Source organism: Cydia pomonella, chromosome 9 (assembly GCF_033807575.1).
Source record: "Cydia pomonella isolate Wapato2018A chromosome 9, ilCydPomo1, whole genome shotgun sequence".
NCBI lineage: Eukaryota > Metazoa > Arthropoda > Insecta > Lepidoptera > Tortricidae > Cydia > Cydia pomonella.
In genome coordinates, this window is record NC_084711.1 from 8520790 (window position 1) to 8547916 (window position 27127).

General features: G+C 36.6%; 1 protein-coding gene across 5 annotated transcripts in view; it reads right to left on the minus strand.

The window, feature by feature from the left end:
* Window positions 1–12207: 12207 nt before the first annotated feature.
* LOC133521265 (transcription factor Sp9) overlaps window positions 12208–27127 on the minus strand; it is a 110935-nt gene continuing 96015 nt past the window's right edge. For all 5 annotated transcript variants that reach the window (XM_061856132.1, XM_061856129.1, XM_061856130.1 and 2 more), the window contains one exon: window positions 12208–16286. In XM_061856132.1, the coding sequence (XP_061712116.1) occupies window positions 15159–16286 (1128 nt within the window). In that variant the 3' untranslated portion in view covers window positions 12208–15158. The remainder of the gene's footprint in view (window positions 16287–27127) is intronic.

A 27127-nucleotide genomic window follows, 5' to 3' on the forward strand; every position in this document is an offset into this window, starting at 1 on the left:
TGTAAGCTTCATAAGCTTTAAAAAACTGTTTTTTCCCAGTAGTTTTTTTTAATTTATTGAATAAACAAACAATTTAAAGTCTAGAATTATATACAATACCCATTGAAGGCAAAACCTTGAGGAGGTTTGTGTGCTGACGTGAGTTCAAAGAAAGAAAACAATATATTAATATCTTAATATATCTAATAAAAACTCATAGTAGAATTCTTAGTAAAAGTAGCTTGTGTCGTTAGATTTTAATAAGTGCATTTTTTATATGTTTACCATTTAAATACATTACAGTAACATCTTCTGGTAAATCATTTAATATTACTTGTAGTGTTATACGATTATTACTTGCCAAAGTTCATAGCTAGGTCCACGGGAAGTACCCTATACGTTTTGATTCCCTTGAAAGTGTCGAAATATACATTTTGGCTAGAATGGCCGTATAATTTTTTACGTTAACTTAGAAGTTAGATTTTTTTATAGTTTCAAGGGATTGTAGACCTGAGCATATATGTAGTTTAAATTTCAACTCGATACCTGCACGCATTTCCGAGATAAAAGGTCTTGTCAGACAGACGGGCAACAAAGTGATCCTATAAGGGTTTCGTTTTGTTCCTTTTGAGGTACGGAACCCTAAAAATGTACAGTTAAAAAATACTTCGTTAAGTTACTAATTATCACAGCGAACTCACAATGGTCTTAAGAGCCTTACTCCCTACTGGCACTTAAGTTATTTATGCCAATATCCACCGTGAACATTTTCCTAAACACTAAACGACAAAAAATTATATCTAACTACCGAACCTGCTCACAAAATTTCACGAGAATCGGTTGAGGATTGCGACCTGCAGAGAACATCCGGACTTATACGAAAGCATTTTTGCCCAAGCTGATACAGAGACTTTCGCTAACGCTCGGTCAAAAACTGAATCGCCTGATCTGCGTCTGTGACCACGGATGTAATGCCACGTCCAAAACGTCAGGCTAAATAATAAACGTAAGTTTACACGATTGAGTCCCGATTCAGTTTGATACGTAAATTATGAGCGAGTCAGACGTTTGTGAGACATATCGGAGGCAAATGTTTCTGAATTAAGAACCTGAATTCAGAGAAACATTTCCGCTGTGTGTGGGCGACCTATGACATGTGTGAGGCAAAGCAATCTGAATTCATATTATGAATTCAGAAAGACATTCCGGCTGTGTGACACCAGCTTAATGGCACTTAATTGAAAGTATCGAAACCGAGTCTTCAATTAATGTGTAAATTACAAAGTGCTTGCCATAAATTTAATAAATATTACATGATAATATAATATGATTTAAACCGTAACAGAAGAGGTAAGAGATAGGTAATTAAACTTCAATAAAATGAATCGGCCACAGATTTAAGATTATTAAACTCATTACTTATATGTAAGTGACATATGGCGTCTTGACACTATTAGAAGCACTCGCTACAAATATCTTTTCAAACGCACCGTTAACTCTCCTCATTAAAGCGTAACATTAAATTATGCTCGAGTCAAAGGGTTCTCATTTCTGTGATTAGTGTTCCGAGTTTGGTGGAGATTTATCGTCTCCCAGAACGCGGCGAGTGTCAAATGGCGGTGATGGCGGATATGGCAACGTATGACGAACTGCTGCGGTAAATTAAAACATTTTGACTTGACAGTCGGTGTCACGGTTATTGTGAACATGTTTTAACTGGCTTCTGTGCGCGATGAGACGAACTGGCTGGAATATGAATGCCGTGGATGCGCTGTTCCTAAATGAATATTAACGCATATGTAAAGCCCGACCAGAAATATATCATCATTATCAAGAGGGCGCTGTTATTCTCATGTGACAGTTCAGTTTAGTATGAAAAAAATAGTTGCAATGAAATTCCGCAATATCAGTCAGGTCAGGGTTTACTTCTAAATCTCTAGAGCAGTTAGTAGATAGAATCATATTTTATTTTTTGTAACTGTGACCTTATCAGTCATTCAGCGTTTGAAGAAATTGAATAAATAGCTCAGTATAATTCACCCTTAAGAGGGTAAGTGATCCGTCTATACAAAAAGAGTAAACGTTTTTCCACTTCAAAATATTTTCCATTCTCCATGATTTTTTAGTATGTTATTGACACAATGAAAAACTGGGTGTCTAAAAAAGAAATGTTTTTAAAGAGAAACCAATAAACTTACAATAAGCGATCACATCAAAATCAAAGTGATTTGTTAAGATTTAGTTAGTTGAAAACATTTTCTCTCGAAATGGAATTTCATAGAAAAAATACCGTTATTTCTCAAGGATCGCAAAGCTATTCTTCTCTCTTAAGAGTTTTGGTGTCATTCGCTGTTATTATTTATGTAGCGTTGTGATTTCAAAATACGATTCCAATAGATACATCAACAATATACTTACTCCGTTGGCTCGCTGACCCAAAATGAGACTTGGCCTCCGACCATTGAGATATTATGGTATTAGAGTCGGCATCCGTAATAAAATGTTTCCGCACCGCAATGAAGAGCCGGCACTTCATTGCGTTTAGTACGTCTCCGGCGACTATTGGCGAGATGCCACGCATGTAACGAAAATTTTAAAAAATAACAAAAATTCAAAATGCTTTTCTGTGTTATGAAAATGTATTCTAATATTATCAAGAAACATAATAAAGCAATAAAATAACAACCCACTGCGAAAAAACACTTATTTTAAGCTCATTTAGTTTATTTTGAAATTTTTGCCATTTTCTTTGGCGCATAGTTACATTTCGCAGATGTAACACGTGGGTACTAATAGTTACCTACCTTATTGTTTGCAGAATATATACTCAATAATGATATATTTCTCTTTATTTTGTAATTTTTTGTAGTATTTTGCTTATATTTAAAAAGTATATTATGCTATAAGCGCGATTTGGTCAAAATTGCTACGAGTATGAGAATCAAATAGAAAGAGTTTTATGACTATTTTTATAAATTTTAATACCGTCAATGTCACATATGTAAAACAATTTCAATACAATTGTAAGGAAATAAATACATTTAATCCAGGTTCTTTACAATGCGTATGTTAACAGAAAATGAACATTTGTAATAACAGTTTCGCCTACGCGTTACGCGAAACTGTTATTTCTTTATTCTTTACCTTAATGACAGACGTCAAACGCCGAAAATGGCGGATACAATTAGTTCTCGATAGCCTGTCTAGTATACATCTATGTCGGTGCCTCCGACACAAGACAGCGCCACTTTTCTCGGTCCTATCAGCAATAATAGTTTGTTAGTCGGGAAATTTACTATTATACATATTATAGTCTCTTCATCTTCATACCTTTGAATTTTTATTTTTAGACTATTGACGTTGTAATGAAGACGAATAAGATGGAATTATCAAGAGGTGTACGCAATTAAACTTAAACTGGAAATCTCCATACCTATTCTGTTCAGAGTGCCGCAATATGTCACAGGAGCAGCTACTGTTTTATGAAAGGCGCTGACAGTTCCAATAGTCGCGTCCTCACAAAAACGAGCAAGAGGCACCGCGCATCGTAGTCTTTTAGACAAGAAGTGTAAACGGATTCGGAATTGAAGAATTAATGAGCAACGATTCACTTTGTGGAAGGTACCTATATTCGTTTTGGTTACATTTTTATGCGAATCGAATAAGTGTTTAATGTTTGACAGGAGCACACTGGAATGTTTTAAGCTATTACTATTCAAGGGAGGCTAGAGCTCTGTTCAGTATGGTGATGGTGGGCATCCGAAGACGAAAATAATGATCTGTTTAGGTTTTAAATGTTTTAGTGTAAGAACACTTCTCGATGTGTACTATTGAGCGGCATCGTCTTTTAGACTAAGCTCGTTAAATAAAGATAAAAAAAAGCTATTACTATTCAAATTGTTATACGAGTAAAGGAGAGTATTAGATAGGTATAAGAATGTTGTATGGGAAAGGGAAGTAACTTACTGCTGGCTTTGTAGTCCGACATTTCCCTTTGCATTTTGAAGTATGGCAGATTAATGTGAGTTCGAAGAAGTCAATATTATTTGTGAAGGGGTCTAAAACTCGTGATTTACTGCGAACGGGCAAGGCGGTTAAAAAGTTGTAAACTGCCTGTGTTTCCGCCGCTGCAACAATGTTTATCAGACGTTTATTCATGACTTCTATTCCATACATATACAAACTATGTAGGTACTTACACACTTTTTTTTTTAAAAGTCCATTAATTTCAAGGGTTTCTTGTTGCTCCGTATTCTAATTGATTCCCTTTTTGGGATAATCAATGATTTATTTTTATCTGATAACACCGTGTATACACAATTTTCTAATGATACGTAATAGTCATAAACCGGTGCGAGTCGGACTCGCACAGGAATGGTTCCGTACCATTATCTATAAAAACGGTCAAGCATCCAAGTACTGACCCCGCCCGACGTTGCTTAACTTCGGTGATTGGATGAGAACCTCAAGATTGGAAAGAAATATTTATTTTATTCTGTTTTTAGTGTTTGTTGTTATAGCGGCAACAGAAATACATAATCTGTACAAATTTCAACTGGCTAACTATCACGGTTCATGAGATACAGCCTGGTGACAGACGGATGGACGGATGGACAGTGGAGTCTCAGTAATAGGGTCCCGTTTGACCCTTTGGGTACGGAACCCTAAAAAAACTTCAGTAAAGCGCCACTGACATACATAGTAGTGACGCGTAAAACACCTGTGGTAAGTTTATAATATAAGTAATCTTATCCATTCATAAGAAAAGTCGATAATATGTAGATAACCTAATATAAAAAACTTTTTATTAATAAGGAAGTTTTTTGAATCATAAAACTCACTAATGGCCCAAATGTTCGAAATAATTTTCATGGAAGCTTTATTTTCTTAATATCTATATTTTTGGTACGTCAATAGTTAGAAGTGGGGGGACGACGGCAGCATATAGGCGATATAACAACAAAGGCGGCTCAATGAAGGAAAATCTATACGGAAAACGTCTCTGCTTTATTATAACATATTTTTGTAATTTTAATCGACGTCTCATCTCACCATATTGTTCCTAAGTATTAAGTACTTGGTTAAGTAAAATATCATCTATAGGTAGGCAATCTATTCGAATAAATCAATATTAATTATATTCTTGCGGGTCAATGTATTTTTGCACAATAAAAATTACTACAAATCTTGTGGCAGATCACTTTTTTATAAGTGAATAAATCAATATTAAACAGTTTGCGATTTTCTCCGATACAGCCCGATGTGGTCTAACTTGGTTGCCGTTTTTTTACCGGGCAGTGTGCAAGCGCGCTTTCCAGGAAGGCGTCACACGTGCTGCGCCCGCGCCGCCGCCGCGTCTCTTTGACCCGCCGCGATTTATGATTTCTGAATGAACCGATCTGGAGCGACTTTTAGAATTAGTAGGTAAGGCCTTTGGCCAATATTAATTAGAACATTTATTTTGACCTGTTGGGGGTAAAAAAGCTACTGAAGAAACTCTTGAAATCGTAAGTTAAATCTCAACACTTTAAATATTTTTAATAGCTAGCGAGGCATTATTTATTACTGGTTGGAGTCATTTGGCACTATTCCAAGGTCATCATTGTGCTTTGAAACTTCAGAACTCTGCCACTGGGCTGTAGAGTGTCCTGGAAAGTAGATAAAAAAATATTGAACTTTTAGCTTTAAGTACTCTCTATTATCACTGATACCTACATATTTATAGGTACGAGTACACATGCTCACATCGTTTGATTTACCTCAAACCGGTATACCTCACCTCAGGTAGATTGTTATCTACCGTTACCTCAAATGACAATAGGTTTACATTTATTTAGATATATCGTTGACATATAGGCAGTAGTGGTCGTAACTTTCCATACTAAAACGTCCTATTGGCCATAACTACATTACTATTGTTGTAGGCCTTTAGTTAAAAGCTCCTTTGATGTGTCTGCCGGTGGTCGACAGCGTCTGCGCGACATTAATCCTCAAAGGAGTGACTTGGAGTTAAGCACTTGGAACATTCGGCAGAACTAAGTATAGGCCGGATGGAATACCTCTAGGGAAGCCCTTGAACAACAATGTAACTAGTACTTTATTTTTAGAGCTTAGCGACTGTATGATTGTAACGACCAGTATAATTATGTTTTATATTCTTTCTACAGTCTGTAGTGACAAACAAACACAGCTCTTATCTAAAATATTACAATCGGAAATATGCTCAAATGTCCTGAATTTGGCTAGCGGGCTATTCTGCTGGTGAACGCTTTTGAGTTCTTTGCGTTAATACCTACAACAATTGAAATTCATTGTGAAACCTACGCTGTTGCACATAAGATAAATACTATGAAACTGGTAAACGGAAGATCAACCTAATTAACCAATTAATTAATTAATTAAAATTAAATTAGTCAAAATTAATTAATTAATTAATTAATTTTGACGACCGGTTTGGCCTAGTGGGTAGTGACCCTGCCTACGAAGCTGATGGTCCCGGGTTCAAATCCTGGTAAGGGCATTTATTCGTGTGATGAGCATGGATATTTGTTCCTGAGTCATGGGTGTTTTCTATGTATTTAAGTATTTATAATTATTTATATATTATATATATCGTTGTCTAAGTACCCTCAACACAAGCCTTATTGAGCTTACTGTGGGACTTAGTCAATTTGTGTAATAATGTCCTATAATATTTATTTATTTTTATTTATTTTTATTTAATTAAAAACCTTATCTAAAAACACCTACATTTTTAATAGATAATATAATAGACAATTCGAAAAAATATTTTTAATAGAAAAAAAAACCGACTTCAATGAGGGATACCGGTAAAACACGATTATTGTTGATTTTGGATTTCATACAATTAAATTAAAAAGACAGCGTCCTAAGCCTAATAATGTAGAAAAGGAGGTAACGTATCTTTTTGTTACTGCACCCATCTTGACACATTTCAGATTTGCCCTATGGTTGACTGGTAAGATACTCGCAATAGGGTATTCGACTGTATTTAAAATAAATTTATTTCACGCCACGCATGAAATAAAGCACAAGATAATTATTAAAAAAACAAAATAGGATAGAAATATAAAAATGTGCCTTGAAAACCTAACTGCTTGACAAACATGCATAGAGAACAAATTGCCAAACGTGAACTATATACATCGTTGAAGAGTTCCGTTCTTTCCATCATCAGCAGTTCCACTTCATCGAATGTCACTTCTACAAATGTAAATGTAATACTTGATTTGTTGATGAAAATACTAAGGTCACTATATATGTATAGTATAGCCTTCAACATTTGAGGAGTTCCCTCGATTCCTCATGGACCCCATCGTCAGAACTCGAACTTGACAAAAAATTGTCTTGAAAATCTAATTTGCTTAACAGCGAAGAGGACAAATCGCCAAACGTGTACTATGCGTCGTTGAAGAGTTCCATTCTGATCATCATCAGCAGTTCCACTTCATCAAATGTCACTTTTTAAATGTAAATGCTTGATTTGTTAAAGAAAATATAAAAATCACCATATGTATGCCTTTCACATTTGAATAGTTCCCTCGATTCCTCATGGATCCCATTATCAAAACTAAGTTTTGACAAAAACGGGACCAATCTGTATATATATAAACTCAAACAAAAAATAATTTTCAAAATCGGTTCAGAAATGACGGAGTTATGGAGTAACAAACATAAAAAAAACATACAATTGAATTGATAAATTGATAATCGTCCTCCTTTTGAAATCTTGAAGTCGGTTAAAAAGGACCGATGTCGTTATGAACGATATAACAACTAGACTGCAAATTTTAACGCCTATTGTATCAACTCATAATGTAGCTACCAGCACGATACTTCATCATCTGAAACTAGAACTCAATGAGCCATTCGCGTAATCTGATCTGTTGGAATTAAAGACCCCATCGGCTTTGTTACGCTCCGTCGCCGTCGCCCCGGCTGATTTATCACTTATCAGCTGAACTGTGTTGCACATGAGCATGCAAACCCACATGCCGAGATAAGGCAATTATGCTGATGATCGTATTTCGCACACTTGTAGCACTTCTGTAGCTACCGCGTTCGCAGTCATTTTCATTAGGCCAACACCGTTGCTCTAGATATACAGTCAAACCAAGATAAGTTGGCAGCGATTTTGATAGCCCAGCCGCTGTACGGGTTATCTCAAAAGTCAAACTTCTATGAAATTATGACGTTAACTTTAACACTTGCACCGTTTGGGCTTTCAAAATCGCTGCCAAATTATCTTGGTGACGTGGTTCGAGTTAATAAACCGTTAATAATAAATAAGAATAACATTGTTTTGAAATTGATATTGAATTGTATAGGGAGTGACAACACAAGAATAATTATCAATAGCCAAACCGACGTAAATAGAAACTTTTATATCAACTTTACTTTTAATAGCTTAGAAACTAAATGTATGTTTGCTCTATATAATATAATGTCGTTATCCCTCGGTAGGTATGTGACTATCTCACGTAACTGAACAATTCTGTTGAAGTGATAAGTAAGCATCTTAGCTTTAGCTATTATTAGTTTGCCAATTTGCCAAGCTAAATAAATTCTTGTAAAATAAATTGCTTAATAAATTTTTGCTAATTAAATTCTTGTTAATGCATCGTACAGTTACAGGTACCTATTTTCCTTGCTCTCGAGGGTATTTTGAACTGTTACCATTTTCCAGACACGGGAGAGCACATGCCTAGAATATCAAATAGAGTCTCCCTCATCGACTCCAATCAGTTGACGATAATTCGTTTAGGGTCTATAAATCTCTGTTACTTTAAGGGTAACGACTGTATATTAAATTACGGAGGCAAGCGCGGATAATGCTGTATTTGATATAATTATATCTAAAGGTCAACGTATAATTGTGTTATCTCATACGGATTGTTTATGTTTAATCTTATTAGGAGTGGGTGATTACATTGAGATTACAAAATATATACGGGTACGAGTACAAACACTGTGAACTTGAAATTAAAGTTAAATTATCTATTTATAAATAAATAAATAAACATTATAGGACATTATTACACAAATTGACTAAGTCCCATAGTAAGCTAAATAAGGCTTGTGTTGAGGGTACTTAGACAACGATATATATAATATATAAATATTATAAATACTTAAATACATAGAAAACACCCATGACATGACGTTTTTTTTATATAGGTAAAAGCAAAAGTCCTAAGTAACTACACTTTCTTCTGTTAAAGTCGGCGCATAGTTATACCCCATTTCATTTACCATGGCGGGATTGCACTTGAGACTGCCATTAGGCGTAAATAATACAAGTAGTGATAACAAAAGATACCCGGCAAACTTTTTTGCGGCGTCGTGTCTTACATGTAACTGTCCAGTCTTGATTTTACGTTATTATTTGACCACACCCTGTCTTTGAAGAGCAGAGCTGGTAAAGCAATTGCTAAACAATAGATCATCATTATGGTTCTCTTTGTGCAGTTTTTAGTGGCATCCCTCCATGGTAAATGAAATGTCGTATAATATCTTATCTAGAAGCACTCTAGTAACAGCGAGCGACAGAAGACATTAGGTACATATAATATCATGAATGTAAACATTGTTAAGCGGGGGAAACATAAAACAATGATGGTGTGATTGTGATCATCAGGGACCACCGCCGTCGCCGTTAATAAAGCGCAGATTAGCCTAGGCCACGAGCGGTAATGGAGTCGGCAGTCTGCAGATGAGCTCGGTTTTTACGGCACGAGCTCGGCCACCCGCAGAGGCGACACTCCGCTCCCCTCCTCATTATTTGTGGTTTCAATTCACTTTTTACGATGCTCGCCCTCTTTGCGGTTCTGGCTACCGTCTAGAATGACGTAATCAACTGAATGTAGTACGCGAATTGTTTGCTTTTCGCAACCGCGTAAGGTTCATAAAGCACGATGTGGTTTCTGCCTAGATGACGTGCTTTTAGTACCGGCTGTGTAGATAGGATAGTATAAGTACAAATGAATGTCATTTGGTACCTACCCTTGTGAATGGATGACTTTATTAAAGGTAGCGGCATCAGCTGCTGTAGTAGATTTAAGTATTAAAACCGGTAGATTTGTTAGCAAACGTTATCATTTTTAAAGCTCCGTACAAAACTTTGTTGACGGAGCTCTTATAGAATCACTTAAACTTATGGAAGGACGAACGAGTGGACAAGCTAGAAATATTATTAAGAAATACTTAATTAAAATAAGAGGGCAGTCTACCGAATTCACTTAATTATATGACCTGTGTACCTAAAAAAAAGTATAAATATTTAATATAAGACTCCTTGACTCAAACAATCTTTTTAAATTAAGATTAGTAGTTAAGATTAATATTATATAAATTTATTGAAATAAACAGCTTAAGTATTAAAATTATTAATTAAATTACTTCGGTCTTGCAAATCGGTTAGATGCGTTTTTATTTTAAGTGATTAATCTTTAACGTTTGATCGATTGCACTACTTTTATTTACAAAATATGGTTCGATTGCATCACTTTTAATTAATCAAGCAGAATAATACTCTTATTATAGTTACTATACTTACTATATAATTGATTGTCGCTTACGTGCCTAAATGTTATATCGTCGATCCAAATCAAGTCATTTCCTATTTGCAAGTATGCCTATACTCGTCTTACTGATTGATACATTTTATGTAGGTGATGAACTTATTCATTCGTTGGTATTTCAATCCCCAGTAATCATTTTATCTTGACCTCTTACCTTTGCCATCATCAGTGTAACTGCGTCCCGCTGTGGCTGTTGTTTGCCGGTCTGTTCCAATAGGAATATGATGCAACGTGTCAGTTTTCGCTCTCTACTCGCCCTTATATACGTGTTAGAAAATAACGGCTATAGACCATCTTACGCGACGCGCGGCCGCCAAGACCAAATATATAACGCAGATATAATGTGCTGTTGACTCTTTACATACTAATTTTACAGGTTGACATCATATCTATTGGTGTCTATTTATGTAGTTGTTGGTATAAATATTTTCTTTTAAGTGTTGTAAGTATTAATTTTATCTGTTAGAATTGCACTAAGTGACATAATTATGAATAAGAACCTACTTGTTTTAGATTGGTTTTACTGGGATACAGTTTTAATAAAAGGACAAATACCCACTCGGAAAAATATCTTTAATTTTTATAAAATCAATATCAGGCATTTTTAATTCGCACAATTTTGTACAATATACAATGAAGTTTAGATATTATTTAATTACATATTTCCAAGCTAACAAAATAGCACAATAATGGACACATACTCGTTTAAGTATTGGACAAAACTTTTAATGGTCATTGAGGACTAACAACAAACATGGGCAAGAAACCATTGACATATATCTAAGGACGGGCTTTGCGGGCATTAAGAATGGGGCCGTACAGCGCTGTCACGCATAGGAATTCGAGTCAATCATGCAGTCTAACGCCACAACGCGATTGGTTGATGACTTCGCATCACGCGCGCGATTGGTCTCAACTAGTTGCGTTAGACTGCACGATTGGCTCGAATTCGTGAGTGACACCACTGAACTGCATGCTTAGTGCCCGTAGGCCCGTCCTTAGATATATGTCAGTGTAAGAAACCCATTATCTGATCTATTATTTACAAGGCATAAAATATTCGTATGTCAACTTGTATCAAATTTGTATGAACATATAGTTACATAATGGTAGTCAAAACACTATAACAAATGTACTTGGTAAAAGTCCCAATAAACATTCACTAATTCAATTTCGAGACATTTTTAATACTTAACTGACAATCTATTTGTCTGTCTGTATTATTGAATATGGACGTGTATGAATTATTAATGGTGCACTAAGATGTCTTAAAATATTTTTGATTGATTTCTCTACATCAATTACTCGTACTAGGCAACTTTTTCGAGAGACATTTGCATTTGTGTCGATCTTAGAGCATTTAGACTGTCTGCCGATTTTTGCGTGGGAGGGACTCGTCAAATATATGCTTAAGCCCCATTTAGACTGTTCAAGAACTGCGATTTTCGTTACATTGCGGTATTTGGTCGATCGTCTGGATTAATTATACTCTGTATAATTAATCCAGACGATATATTGCATGCAAGGTCCTGAACAGTCTAAATGGGGCTTTAGTTGTACTGTTTTCGTTTTTTACGTTACGTACGTAACGTAAAAATAGCCATGTCAGATAAACGTCAGCCCATACAAAAGTATGCACAATTGTGCAAGGTTTTTGGCAGAGGGGTATACCGGGTGTTTCCTGTAACAGGAGCAATAAATTAAACTGTAGGTTGTTCTTGTACTCCTCAAACTAACCAACATTTGTTCAGCAACTTTTAAAAATAAATTATGTTTTAATTTTTATTACACATTGAAGTGTTACGCAATGTATTGCGAATTTTGTCACGTTTAAAGCGTGACAAGCAACGTCAAACACACTGATGGCAGCGTACATTGAAAATAATAATAAATGTATATGAAAAAGATAAATTCTAAATATTTCATTATTTTTTAAAGGTTGTTAATCAAAAGTTATATCGTTTTAGGAGTACAATATATGGTTTAATTATTTGCTCGTGTTACAGGAAACACCCGGTATACGCTCTTAAAGGTAACTCCGCTCTATTAAATGCTCTAAGGTGTCGATGTTTGAATTACACATCATTATTTGTGATTATACTTAGGTCATAAGTTCTGTCCCAAAGGTTTTCATTGATTAAAAAGTGATGGGTACAGATTCCTAATTAGGTATGTATTGTTTAAAAGATTATTTCATAGCTTAGTAAATAATGTACAATATAATTAAACGTAATTTGCTGCCGTAGAATTGCATATTTCTGGGTAATATTCGGAAAAAGTTACAAAAACACGTCAAAAAATACGCTTACGTGTATAAGGTGATTTTGATTACTAAATATTTATTTATTTTTTTCTTTAACACGCTTGAATCTTGCAGAACGCAAAATCGGGGTTTTTTATATTTATTTTAATATATATTTCATGTGAATTGGACTGATATTATTGTTACTGTACATGTACATGTTTTTCCAAATCTACTTGTTGTATGGCAGTTCAATCTAAGAGTGTTACTAAAAAGTAGGTACCCTTAGTTTTAAGGGTATTATCTAAATAAAGTAAAGCCTTGTCCGAGAACTAAATGCTAGTACAGATTTGTTGGACAAATAAAGTAGTTGCATACAATAAACAATTGGGTACTTGACACATGTTGATTTAAAAAATTATATTGAGATTATAAAAAAATACAAGGCTCCGAAGTTAAAAAAAAAAAAAAAACATTCAAAAATAGAAAAGAAAATGGTACCATTCGATTCCTTACATTTTATTGAAAAATAAATTGTATGACAACTATACACATAAACGCAATATTTCAGGGCCAATTCAGGACAATGGCAATTTCCTTGATCTTCCATACATTTAGGACAGACTTATATGATGTGACGTCACATCACCTTATCATTTTGTTAGAGGCGTTTCAATCGTCGACTGCGAGCGTCAGACTTTAACTCTCATTTCTGACCTTTGTGTTGCTTAAATGCCATGAGTCCTATATAGACATTTGATCCTCAGGAAAATCAAGATCGTTTGACATTATTTACAAAAATCAGTCAAGTAGCCAATTGTAACTATTTTATTAACGCGACACTGACTGTTACTCCCTTTTGTAAAGTATAATTTATCACAATCCAGCCGCGTGTTCGCGCCTAACGACAACCCTAAAGTAAATAAATTGTAAATAACATTGCGACCTAAATTTGTAAATAAAAAATATAAAACAAGCTTTCTCATCATGGCTATATTTTATTATTAAAAGCTTTGTATTACATTATGTATATTTTATTGTTATATGTTCTTATTCGGTTGTCTTTTGTCTTTTAGTGTTTGTTCCTCCCTCATTTTCTCAAGGGTTAGCTGGATCAGATCCCTTTTAGGGATACGTTCGCCTTTGTATAAGTAGGTATTTAAATTTTTTACTTTGTTTTGTCTATTTTGTGTAAATTTGTCTATGTGCAATAAAGTGACATATATACATACATTTTATCAGTGAAAACCTTTGTGACAGACCTTAAGACCTGACTAAATACTAGCTATATAAATTTGCTGGGATGATAAGCGTCCCGATAGGTCTGATACGGAGGTTTATTCAGATAATAATTTCGTGTTGTCAAATTGTAATGAATACGATCTGTCAACTGTCAAAAGTAATATTTCTGGTTGAAGAAATATCGCTTTTGACAATAGATCATCCTTTTCAAATTGATAACAAGAATTTACTATCTGAATAGTATCCACGATTGGTCGTGTAATATAACAAGTAATATAGGTACTTAAAAGAATACTCAGCATGGTATAAAATTATTCGGTACAATGATATTAAAACCAATTTAGTTGCATTAAGAGGACTTAGCTACCTATTACGTAAATGGTAGTGTGACACAGTATGTATCTATTGCAGTAAAACACATTAAGTGCGCTAGCAAATTATTATATTAAACAATTAGTTAGGTATCTAGTGCATTTAAGTCTCGTATATATTTTAAGAGTATAAGCACGAAGTCGTATCGTCGGTGACTCGGTTTGTCGATTTTTTGGTCAATATTGATCGTTCCCTTGGCATTTTCATTGACCGTACAGTTCATATATCTAATTAATATTGCAAAGTCAATATACCCAGCAGTCCGGCTTAAACTACCATTAAGTAGGAGCCACATTATTCACAAAACTGCATGTAAAATAGTTATCTTTATACATAAATTACAGACAAGAACATAAGTATTAGCAGGGTCCGATAATAAATTCGTTTTCATTCATATCAATTGAGGTATTATTATATAAAGTAATGTAATAAATAATGAACTGTAATTTTGGACTAAAAGAGTGATCTACTTATTCTAATTAACCATACAATTCTTACTATATCATTAAAGTTCTATGCTGTACAACACTTAAGTCTCACAACAAATACACAACGGCTGCAATACCGCATTGTCTATTTTACAGGAGCACGTTACTATGTACAATGTTCTGATATGTGGTATGTACAGGCCCGGGCCCGGGGCGCGGGCGGCAGTATCACAGGAGCGGTGCGTGGTGCAGCAGCGGCAGCGGCGGCGCGGGCGGCGCGGCCGCGCGCGCGCGTCACACCAGCGCGCCCGGCTTCACGTCCAGCGGGTGCTCCGGCGACCGCCCTCCCACGCCACCTTCTCCTTGGCTGTTCTCCTCCGAGTCCGAACAGGAATCTGAACTGCCTTTTTTACCTCCGTTATGCGTTTTCACATGTTTCGCTAGGTGGTCTGACCGCATAAATCTCTTATTGCACACTGGACACGCGAACCTCTTCTCCCCGGTGTGCGTGCGCAGGTGCCGCTGCAGCTCGTCGGAGCGCGTGAACCTCTTCCCGCAGAATAGCCAGTTGCACACGAAAGGCCTTTCGCCTGTGTGCCAACGAAGGTGGGCTTTTAGGTGGGACGTTTTGCCGTACACTTTCCCACAGCCGGGTATGTGACAACTGTGAATGTTCTTTTTTCTTAGATGAGCGCCCGCGGGACCTAATCTCTCTGCTTCTTGACAGTTGGGGCAGTCGCAGGTGGCTCGGCCGGCATACCGGCGCTGCGACCGGGGAGAGGGAGCCTGGGCGGGTGGCGCCGGCGAACCCGGCCCATGCAGTCCAAACGAACCTTGCGTCGGCAACACGGACTTGTATGCGTCTTGAAGTAGATGCGGGGCGGGGGGTAGTAAGTGAGCACCGCCGGATAGTGAATGCGTTAATTGCGAATAGTCTTGGCCCGCGTAATTTGCCATTTGTCCTCCGACGTCTAACCATCCGCTGTGAACATCCCACCACGTGCCACCGACGGCACCCACGCCGCCCATTTCGGCAGCTTTTAAGGCACCACTGCTGCCGCCGCCACCGACGTTGAACGGCCACGATTCATAGGGGTGTCGGGAGTACATCGACCCGAGACTCGCACTGGATTCGCTTTTGCCTAGGAGTTGATCGCCGGATGATGGGAAATAGAGGTCGTTTCCGTAGGAGGGTGGCGCGGCACAAGATGTAGGTCCTCGGCCATAGGGGGTGCAAGAGGGCGGCTGCGAGCGCGGCGCGCCGCCGCCACCGGGCGGGGAGTGCGCGCCGGGGCTCTTCTTCCACGGATGGAAGCCCTTGCCCACGGCCGCGTCGGCCAGCGGCGGCGGAGATTTACTCGATAACTTGTTGCACTGCGCCGCCAACATCGCCAGCGGCGTGCCGCGTAAGCTCGGGTGTTCCTGGAAAGACAGACAACGACTAGTTAATTAACGCGATCGAAAAAAGAAGTCTTATGAGTTTAATTATCATCAACGGTGGGTTTAGACCGTGAGAACAGGCCCGAGTGTCGACTAAGATTTATGGCCTAATTTATATGGGAACTAACGTGCGGTGTTCGGCTCGTGCCCGGGGCGCTGAGAAATAATATAAATAAATTATGAGATGGTTGTAGTGTATTTACAATTAGGCGGCGGTGACAGCTCCCGGCCGCTACCGCGAGCCGCGGGACGTCGTAATTAATAAACGCTACCCGCGTCACTGGCCTTCCAATATTTATTATTTACTCATTTTAACTATCGTTTTAATGATTTCCAAGTAATATATTAGAATAAGTAGATATCCTATATAAGTCTAGCTTATTGGAATATATTAATCAGCATACCTATACATATATTATCTAATACACCCATTAACTGTTAACGTAGGCACCGCATTCATAAATAAAATTGGATCCCTAAGCACGTATAAAGCTAGAATAAGGGTGTAAAGCATAATCCATTCACCGTTGTTCATTTCAGCGATTTAAAAATAAAGGTGAGCACACAAGGAACATCCGACCGGATATTTCACCCCAGCATGAGACACAAAGCGCCGATAAAAAAGTTCCATTGTGAGCAATAATAATATAATCCAGGGATCCGACACCGGGACACGGGGAACGGGGTGCGGCCACGCCCTGTACATTGTGATTGGCGCAGCTGTCGTGCCGTGTGTACGCGCCCTTATTCTTAAAACTTGGAAAACTGAGGCAGCGAATGCTTGGAACAAATTTAATGAACATTGAACATTTTATGAACTAGAGTCATGCCATGTTCGGAAAATTATCCTTAAAATCTACAGCGGCTACAGCGCTTTTAAGACTAAATCGTTTCTTTATAATAACCAAGCAGTGTCGAGTTTTTCTAGTTTTGTGCTAAATGTTAGACTAATTTGAGTATTTCTCATAAATGTGAAGGTTGATGTTTTAATCAAGTTTTTTAACAATAGTAAATAAGCATCTACAAACGTTAAGATAGGTTTATCTTGCGATATCCGCATAGATATGAATACCTACTTAGATGTAGGCCAACAACGGTATAAATACAACTGCCCCTTAGCCCATGACAATTACGATTACCATAAAAAAATAATAAAACCATATCCAATTGCTATAGCGCTACAAAATCGTGAGACTTTACTCTTTAATATACACGTATATAGCTAGATAATAGGTATATTATTAGGTATTTGATCTGTAGGCAATTCATAATCAGCTAGCATTTGTACCGTCAATACTAGTATTAAAAACGACCGACTATTTATATATTAGGTATGTGCAACTATGACTCAGTCAAAATGAGCTTCTATTTTTCATCCTTCTATTATTTCCTTTAGAAAATAAATACCTATATAAGTCATTCGAAATGAGAACCTCAGCCTTTATTTAAAGTTGGTTAAAATCGTTTTCTGATCCATTGAGGTATTCAATTTTAGATACATATAGACACCTCTCGAAGCAATTTTGGGATAATATTAGAAGATGAGTGGTAGAATGTGTTCTGCCTTAGTCGGCGGCGCTGTCATAATTACCCTAGGCATTATGCTCCATTTGGGCCTGGCGCGGGCGCACCAAAACAGAGTGATATCGGTAATTGGTCGTCAACTGGCCGCCATGAGATTGAATCAAACCGTGGCGCCTCTCTGGCGCCGTGCACCGCATTACAATGTTGATGGCTTTTTCCTTGTCAAAAATGACGAAGATCTTTTGTCGTAAAAAATTAAATAAAACACAAAGAGATTTACCGACCATGTGAGAGTCAATGAAGTCGGGTCAGGTAGCGGGGATGGGATAGGTTTGTTCATTAGGTGATTTTCAGTTTGAAATCGAGATGTAATTAAGGTTGGTAGACCAATCACAGTCTAACAAAGAACGTGAAAGATACGTACTTATAATATTTTACAAATACCATTGTTTTTTCACTGGATGTGTGATAGAGACGCAGTGGAAATAAGCCTCAAACAAGCTGGCCTTGAGACCGTTGTTTTAGGAGACACGTATGAATGGTCATTGCGAAGAGATGTGGCTCCAGAAGTCTTTCGTCTGATTTTAATACATGTCAAAGCAAGATATTAACGATTTCTCGATTTCCCAATTTCAATCAAAATATTCATAATAGGTATGACGTCAAGATATGTTTACATTTTTCGCCTTATTTATTACAAAGGAGTAAGGTGGAAAGTGCAAACATATCTTTGACATCTATTGTACTAAACAAAAGGAAAACCAGTAGAAATAATACGCAATTCTCGTATCTTTGCTCTAAGAGTTACGAGAGCCAAATCATAATTAGGCTTGCTAGTAGAATTTGAAAGGGGACCGGATGTATCAATGACCGCTTGGATCGGATTACTTAATTGCAGCCTTTAATTCAGTAGGCCAGCGCGGAGGAAACTCCGTTCTCGTGCTGTGGGAATGCATACTTCAATGACTCAGAATAGTAAATCATATCAGAAGCTAATCAGTTGAGTTCCGTTTTTAGGGTTCCGCACCAAAAAGATACAAAAGGAACCCTTATGGTGCGACTCTGACCTTCCGTCCGTCTGTCACAACGCTAAATATCTCGAGAACCACTTAAGCTATCGATTTGAAATTTGGAATAGTTATGAACAACGCTAACCTTGACACATTGAAAGTGTATTATTTTTAATTTGAATTTTTAATAATTATGGAAAATGCCTAATATGAAGAGGGGGCAAAATTTCAAAGTCTAATGACTAGGTCAAGTGGGGTATCATTTGAAAGAGCTTCAATTGTACATTCCAAAACATTTTTTTTTGTAGTATACGACTTCGGTTGTAAATTTTAATCCAAAAACTGTATAGCCGATCAAACAAGTTTGTCAAGAAAAAGGCGCAAGTTTCAAATTTTCTATGGGACGATAACCCTTCGTGCCTACATTTTTTAAATATGCCGCTTTTTCTACTGACGGAAATGGTTTGACAGACTATATTAGAAGAAGATAGTTCTGACGATTGTTATAAGTTATCAAGTTTTATTGGTGTCATATTCAACATACTAAACATTCATAATATTTAAACAGATATGTGAGTAAAATATTGTTCCACATTCATATTTACAAATATACCATGCGTTGGTACTTAATATTTACGACCTTATCCCTTCTGTCATCAGAAGTGGGATTCGCGAATTATTTTATTAATCAAAACACCCACAGGGGAAAGGAGCAGCGAGTCCCACACACCCTCTGTAACTTAAAAATCTAACCTTGATTTGACATTAATGCAGTAAATCTTCCTCATACATACAGTTACCTGCAATAATACGTTACTCTTCGAAGGCCGCAAAAATATGTGATACGCTCTTATGGCTCTACAAATAAGATCGTGTCAGATATTGCTGTTAGCGAAATATACTGTGAGGAATGTTAAATCGATATCAAATCAAGATCAGATGTTTAATTTTAGAATGCTGCGTCATTGTCGCATTAATATGAAAGAGAGCCAAAAAGCGTTTCGTTGTCGTAACGTAGCGCAAGGGATTGTCACCTTGGCTAGGCACCCGGGTCAGAAAGTCCATTACTCATGTATTCAGTATTCAATCACTTTGTTATAGACAACAGACATCACGCTTTAAGGTGCGTTTACTTAAGGCAAATGCGACAATTGTCTCAGTGTTATTATTATAACTTTGCTTCGGACCTTCATTTGTACGTGTCAATTTATAATTTTTGCAAGTTCATTACCAAATATAGGTACAGTAGACGGATCATGCGGCTTTCATGACTTTCTCTGTTTCATTTATCATCTCTAATTTTAAGCCTTTTATTTTGAGAGCATTTTCTTGTATCGAACTTCAACGATAACGTCATCTAACATTTTTAGCAAAATATATTCCCATCCAAATTTCCAATTTTCTCCCATATCGCAAATAAGTTTAATTTCGTGGCCTGTAATTAAATTAATGTGAGAACCCATAAATCGTGAGTTAAACCTCCGCGGCACCGGCGCGGACGCAACTCGCCGCTGATTGGCTGATTTAAAATTATCCACCAAAATTATGATGAGCCGAAATGAATATTCAAGCGAAACGCTTATCCCGATGTGTTATTAAGATGATCGTGAAGTCGTTACTAACCAAATTGTATTTCATAAAATTCATAACTATACTTATGAGCTAATATTTTTAGACAACACGTTATTCGAGATAATAAGGCGTATCGTCTCATACCGCTCATATTAAATAAGGTTATGATAATATTTGCTGATGCCAACATAAGCCATTAATGTAGGTATATTATATATTTACCTGCATGATTAATGAACTAATTGATCTTTTGAATTGAATATGAGCGGTTATAGCTATATTAATGCGATATTTATTTTACCTTCTAAAGTTTTTAGTTTTAAGTTAATGATTTTAATTAAGTAATATAGGAAAAATTCTTCTCTAACCATGTGTGACATCTTACATATTATATGCCAATAATAAAAAATACTACGATAGTTTTATATGTGCACTACTGTCCATTTAACTCTGATTTCAAGTAAATATGCGTCAGTTTTGGTCTTTGGAAGATTTCTACACTGACAATAGGGATTTATATCATGCAAAAGCCCGTTCTAATTCGCGTCAACTAAGCCTGCGGCAAATTGCAGACGACTAATTGCACAATTAGGGAATAATCGAACGCGTCCGGGGTGAAACCATACGCCGCCGCTGTCGCCCCGACACCCCGGCTCCTATTCTAATGCAAATAAACGAGTTAAATTATCGCCTAATAATTTATATCAACATGACGGGATAAGTGATAGTGAAGTGATGAGTGGATATTTCAGTAATACCTATCTCTATGTTACAAGTGCCTTCAGATACAGGTCATACAGGTTTAGGTACGCTATGTACAAGTAGGTACAATCTTAATCTTAATACGTTTTGACATTCACGACCCCAAATTTGCCTAGTCGTCATATATTCTCCTTTATACCGGGATTCGAACCCACGTCGTACTCCTGATGCTTCGTAGGCTAGGAAGCCGTCAATTAAAAAATTAATTACAAATACTTAGCTAAATCGGATAAGTATTATCATATGACAGAATTATTTGTTTTCCTTCTCGTATGAAAAGTGCCTATTTATTGATTTCCAGCGAACGAGAATTTGTAAGTAGCATCAAAATACGATCATTAGGCTGCAAGGCAAGGGTCGGCGCCTGTCATTTGAAACTCCCCCAGTTAGTATCGATTAACTCTTCCTGTCTCTGCGATGTGACTTTCACAGCTACGAGCTACGACCAGTTCTATGGAGTGTTGGGCATTGTTCATTCTTTAACAAAATATCTTCATATGAGTTTATGAAAAGTCTTTATCTATTATTCTATTACATGAAGTTTTTAAAAGTTTATTAGCATATTGTTTTAGTTAATTTGGTCTTTATTAGTTATTCTGGAGGGCGCAAGTTCCAATCACCCTCCAGGGCTTTGTTGCCTGAAATAAATGTTGTAATATAACCACTCACTGAAGGACTCAATTTCACTGTAGGAAAATAATAAAATAGTAAAGGGTTCGCTCAAATCGGGCCTCGATCATTGGAGGGATTGGTCACTTTGTCTTTAAATTAAATAAAATAATCATTTAATTTAAAGACTTAAGTGTGTCTTCATTAGATATATAACTACTATTCTAGTTTAGAGCAAATATACTGATTGATTTGAAGATCATGGTGGGGTATGCGATAGATCCACGATTGCGAATTCAAGTCCTGCTCGTGCACTGTATTAGGTTTTAGTTTACCCTCAAATCAAAAATGCATATAGAACTATCTTAAAATACAAAACAATTACCTACCAATATAAGTACCTACCTAATGAATGTTTCTTTATTAAAACCTATTTATTTTACGCAGTCGAAACTAAATTTAATGACGTTTCACAGTTTGGCGGCGATGGTATAAGTGAGTAAAGCGTGAAACCGCGTAGTTATCCGCGGCCATTAGACCGACACCACATGGCGATCGCGTCAAATTGGGCCGAAACAAATTATTTATTTAAAGGGAAATTACCGACTTGTGACGCCGTCCGACTTTGACGCATGCCAGACATGTGGGGGACCGAGTTTTTGTCCAGATTCGGTATTATAATCTATGGAATATGGAATTGTAGGGGCTTGTAATAGGAGAAGTTTTTTTTCGAGATATTTGTCTTGCTACGTTTAGGGCCAACGTGACCAAAATGTTTATCGAGTGTCGATCGCAGCACGTCTCATCTAACGCATCCATCAGCAATTTGGACAGATTACGTATTGTTTCTCCGCGATTATCGGAACGTTTCAATAAAATCGCCGCCTAGTCGGTAATGTGAGCGTTTAAATTTGATAAGTCGATGAAATTGTGTGGTAATGTGTCGGACATGAGCGCCCACTCGCTGTCGAGCCCCGAGGCTCCGCTAGTGTTCTGTCGAAAGTAACATTATAGCCTGAGCGAGTTCTGTACTTAAAAAAAATCATCTGCATAATATACATACAAAGTTACAGTCAACTAAGAATCTTTAATCGATCTAAGAAGGATGAGGTAGAAAAACAGAGGTAAGTTAAAACAACGTCAATTTTGCGGTATTTATAAATGTCTCGAGTCAAGGACGCATATTGATGCACTAGCGGACAGTGGGACGAGGCTAAACATCGTTTGAGATTTTGAGACATCTATAACAGTTATCGAGCTCTCCAACTGAACAAAGACACAGAGCAAAGTTATAGATAGCTGTTGTATAGATAATATAGATGTCTCAAAATTTACAATGTTTCAACCTACCTGTGTTTTAACTCACCTCGGTCTCCCCTAAGTATATAACAAACTTATAGACTTTGTAATTACTTAGTTTATTATTGCTTGATTATTGCTACATTCTAATTAACACAGATACTTAAATGTTATAGGTACACAAAAAATATATCATAAATATTTTTTTTCTGATATGTGATTACGAGTAAAAAAAAAACAATCATTTTCCGTCGTATCCTTTTCAATAAAAGTGTCGAAACACCATCCAATTTAGAAGGACATTTAAACCGTCAAAATTCTGATCGAAATTACCCACCAATATTTTGCGTGACGGAATTTGCTACACAAATTTTCTGAGTGAGACCGACCTTCACCGGCTGGGACCAGATAATAGGAGTACCAATTTGAGAAACCAGTTTCAGACGAATAAAAAACAAGCGGTCGAATGGAAACAAGGGACTCCCTTCCACTTTGGCTTTTGTTCTGTCGCTTTGTAGCAGAGCTATAGTCAACACAACATAGCTGGCTTTTTTACTCTTAATTACTCGAATGTTGAATCAAATTATTTAAGTGGCCGAGAACTGGCTCAGGTACATTTATGATGTTTGAATAAGGTTTAGTATTTTATTAAAGCCACATCTTAAAACAATTATGATTCCGGATATTTTACAGCGGTTAAAACACTAACTGCAAAATACACGGACAGGAAAAGAAACGCATAAATTAGAATAGGATTCATTGCAAGGCATGTAGTGTGCCGAGTAAGAAGTAGTCAGAGAGAATCACCTGATGCAGAGCATTTTTATCTTTACCAGCAACGTCATCTTCGTTGTTTAATATAATACAATATTATATTATCTTCTGCCAGCGACTGTCTGTGTGAGATGATGATATAAACTATCCTATGTCCTTCCTCGGGCCTCTAACTATGTCCATACCCAATTTCATCTAAATCGATTCAGCATCTAACCGTGAAGAAGTAAAAGACAGACAGACAGAGTTACTTTCGCATTAATATTTGTAAGGATAATTCAATTAAAAACTAAAAAAGTATAATTAAATATGATTATGATTAAGAGGTGACAAAATCAACGTAATAACATCGTTGTGACAATAAATGTTTCGATTTACTCTATCGACGCAGCTGACAAAAACTTAAACACTCAATAATTACACCTAGCATACAATGATTATAATCATTAATACCGACATCAAGTAATTCAATCATTATAACAGAACAATGGCAATTAAAATTGTGAAATTAATTGCACCGAGACATGGCATGGTAAACTGTCGAGCGTTTTACATTTCAGGGTCCCTTTAATAACTGAACCACAGTTAACTTTCATATATAACACCGGTGGGCCTAGCTAAAGGCCAAGCCAACACTGGTGCGTTGCGTTGCGTCGCGTCGTCGCAAAGCATTTAATGTGGCATGTCATAAAAAATATATGTAAAACAACGCAGCGTCGACGCTGCGAGGACGCCTGTGACGAAAAACGCAATGCAATGCACCAGTGTGGCCTCACGCTAAGACGACAATCGCACATCGACAAACGCCAGACGAAAAGTGAAAATGTACTTCAATGACAGATGCTACGAAAAGTCACGTCACTATTTCCTTACATTATTTAAGTTTCGATTGGCGATCTGTATCAACGATGGTCAACTTGCCTAGCCCCCCAGATATAAATGGTATCTACTAAATACCTATAAAGTTTTCATAAGAGGGTATTAGTATAGCACGTACTCGTCCATACAAAAAGAGAAAATGTTTTTCCACTTCTAAATATTCGCCATATTACAATACGCTTATGAACGTCAAATAAAGCTACACCGGCTCTAACCCTACACCTCTGACCCGAGAAGATTTAAATCCCCCCTCAATTGGAGGAGGGTATCCCAATATGGACCGGCAAGAAACTCGGCGGGACACATCTTTTCAAAACATTACATTTTATAATTAACATGCATTAAATAAGAAAAAAATACAATTTAGAATTTAGAAATCATGCAATTACATACAGTTACTACTTCTCTTTATATAAATTTTATCAAAAAAATATATGTCATATCAAATCATACAAATACATAGCTCTTTCAGAAAACATATCGAATTCTTACAAAGGGAAAAGAAAAATAAAATTAATAAAGAAATGAGAATATACATTATATAAATATGACAGATTGCTATACATACAAAAAATATTTGATATGCTTTCTAACCTGAGCTGCGTCACCTATACAATGATTTTACATATATACATAATACAATGATTTTAATTGCTACTGGTTTTTACAGTTTCTGATTTGGACCATGCATGTTTGTCTGTCAAGTAGTCCTCGACTCTGTAATAAGCCTTCAACATCAATGACTTTTTTAAGTAATTCTTAAGAGCTGGCAAGGGTAATCTTAAAACATCGTCAAGTAATTTGTTATAAAAATGAATGCATTGTCCAACGAATGTCTTTTGTACTTTGCGGACACGAAAGTTGCTATAGTTATGGACATTTGAATTCTTAGTGGAGGAGTCTAGATTCTTAACAACATAAATAATACTTATCATAAATGTATTGGGAAGCTACAGTTAAAATATTAATTTCTTTGAAAAGTTTGCTTAATTTGTTGTTATATCTATAAATTGTTATGTCTATATCTATAGGTACCTGATAGATCCCTATGGGATATCAAAATATCCATTAATTGGACACTGAATAAAAACTGCCGCGAGTGTTACACATAACCTAACTAGTGTGCAAAACGTTTAAGTTGATAAACAAGAGAACAAGACGAAGTACGGGTAAAAGATAATGATGACAACCTTAGCCAGTCTTTCTCCGAGACAAAAGGGACAATGCTGTCTCGAAACGTCGACGGTTATTTTAGACCTTAATTATAGGCTATTAAGTCGCGTTTTCGTAATTAAAAATATCCATTAGTTAGTTGCCGGTATAGTGTTACCAATCCAACCTTAATTTGCCCATTATAAATTATTGAATTAGAATTTCTTTCAGTCATATATAAAGCGGGTACTGACTTTCAACACAGAGTGAGTACCTTAAGGCATATTGATAACATTGTGTAGATAAGTTCAAGGCCGCATTGCGTACGTGGAATACAATGTGATAGCAGCATCGCGTGTGTCGGCGCGTCGCCGTCGGCCCGCTCGCTCTCGAGGTTTCTCGGAAAACGTCGTTAAACTCACGTATTTTTGGTAGCAACTTAATGCCAGTAATTTCCTCGGAAATCATTATAATTAGCTCAATTTAAACCATAGTAACAAACAAATAAAATGGTTAGACTAAAGTGTGCCGCAGGGCACGCGAGACCAGCTTTATTGCGCTGATTGTCTATCCGATCTACGTCTATAAGATTAGATGACTAAATTAACGTCATAATAATTCGCTATGTGCACGACTGTCACGCAACCTAGTGTCCGCAAGTCTAGGGGAAAACGTAAATAACGAAAACGTAATAAAACTACTCCAAAACTAATAAAAACGGACAGACAGACGGACATATGACGAATCTATAAGGGTTCCAATTTTTGCCATTTGGCTACGGAACCCTAAAAACTACTGAACAGATTTTCATACGACTTTCATCTATCATTACAAGTTTTGTGTAAATTGGTTTAAATATAACGATGTTGTCGGAAAAAATCACGCTGGCTAGGAGCTTTAATCGAAAACACTGCCTAATCCGTTTGAGCTATAACAATACAATGTATGGTGGGGTTGTCTTTCTTTCATGGGTCTACAAAAAAGTCCGCGATGTTGAATGTCTATCTTTTAAGGATAACTCACTATAAATAAATAAATAAAAATAAAAATTATTTATTTTCAGATTCCTCCGATCCATAGATTGTTAGTTACAAGACACTTATAAAACTACATTAGTAAACTATCTTATATTACAGGTTTCATACAAATATCTATTTCTTAGGTCGTATGATGGTATACTCTTGGCTCGTCTCAGTCGTTTTTTGTCACGTTCTTAAATTCGTCCCTTTCTGCTTTCGTCAC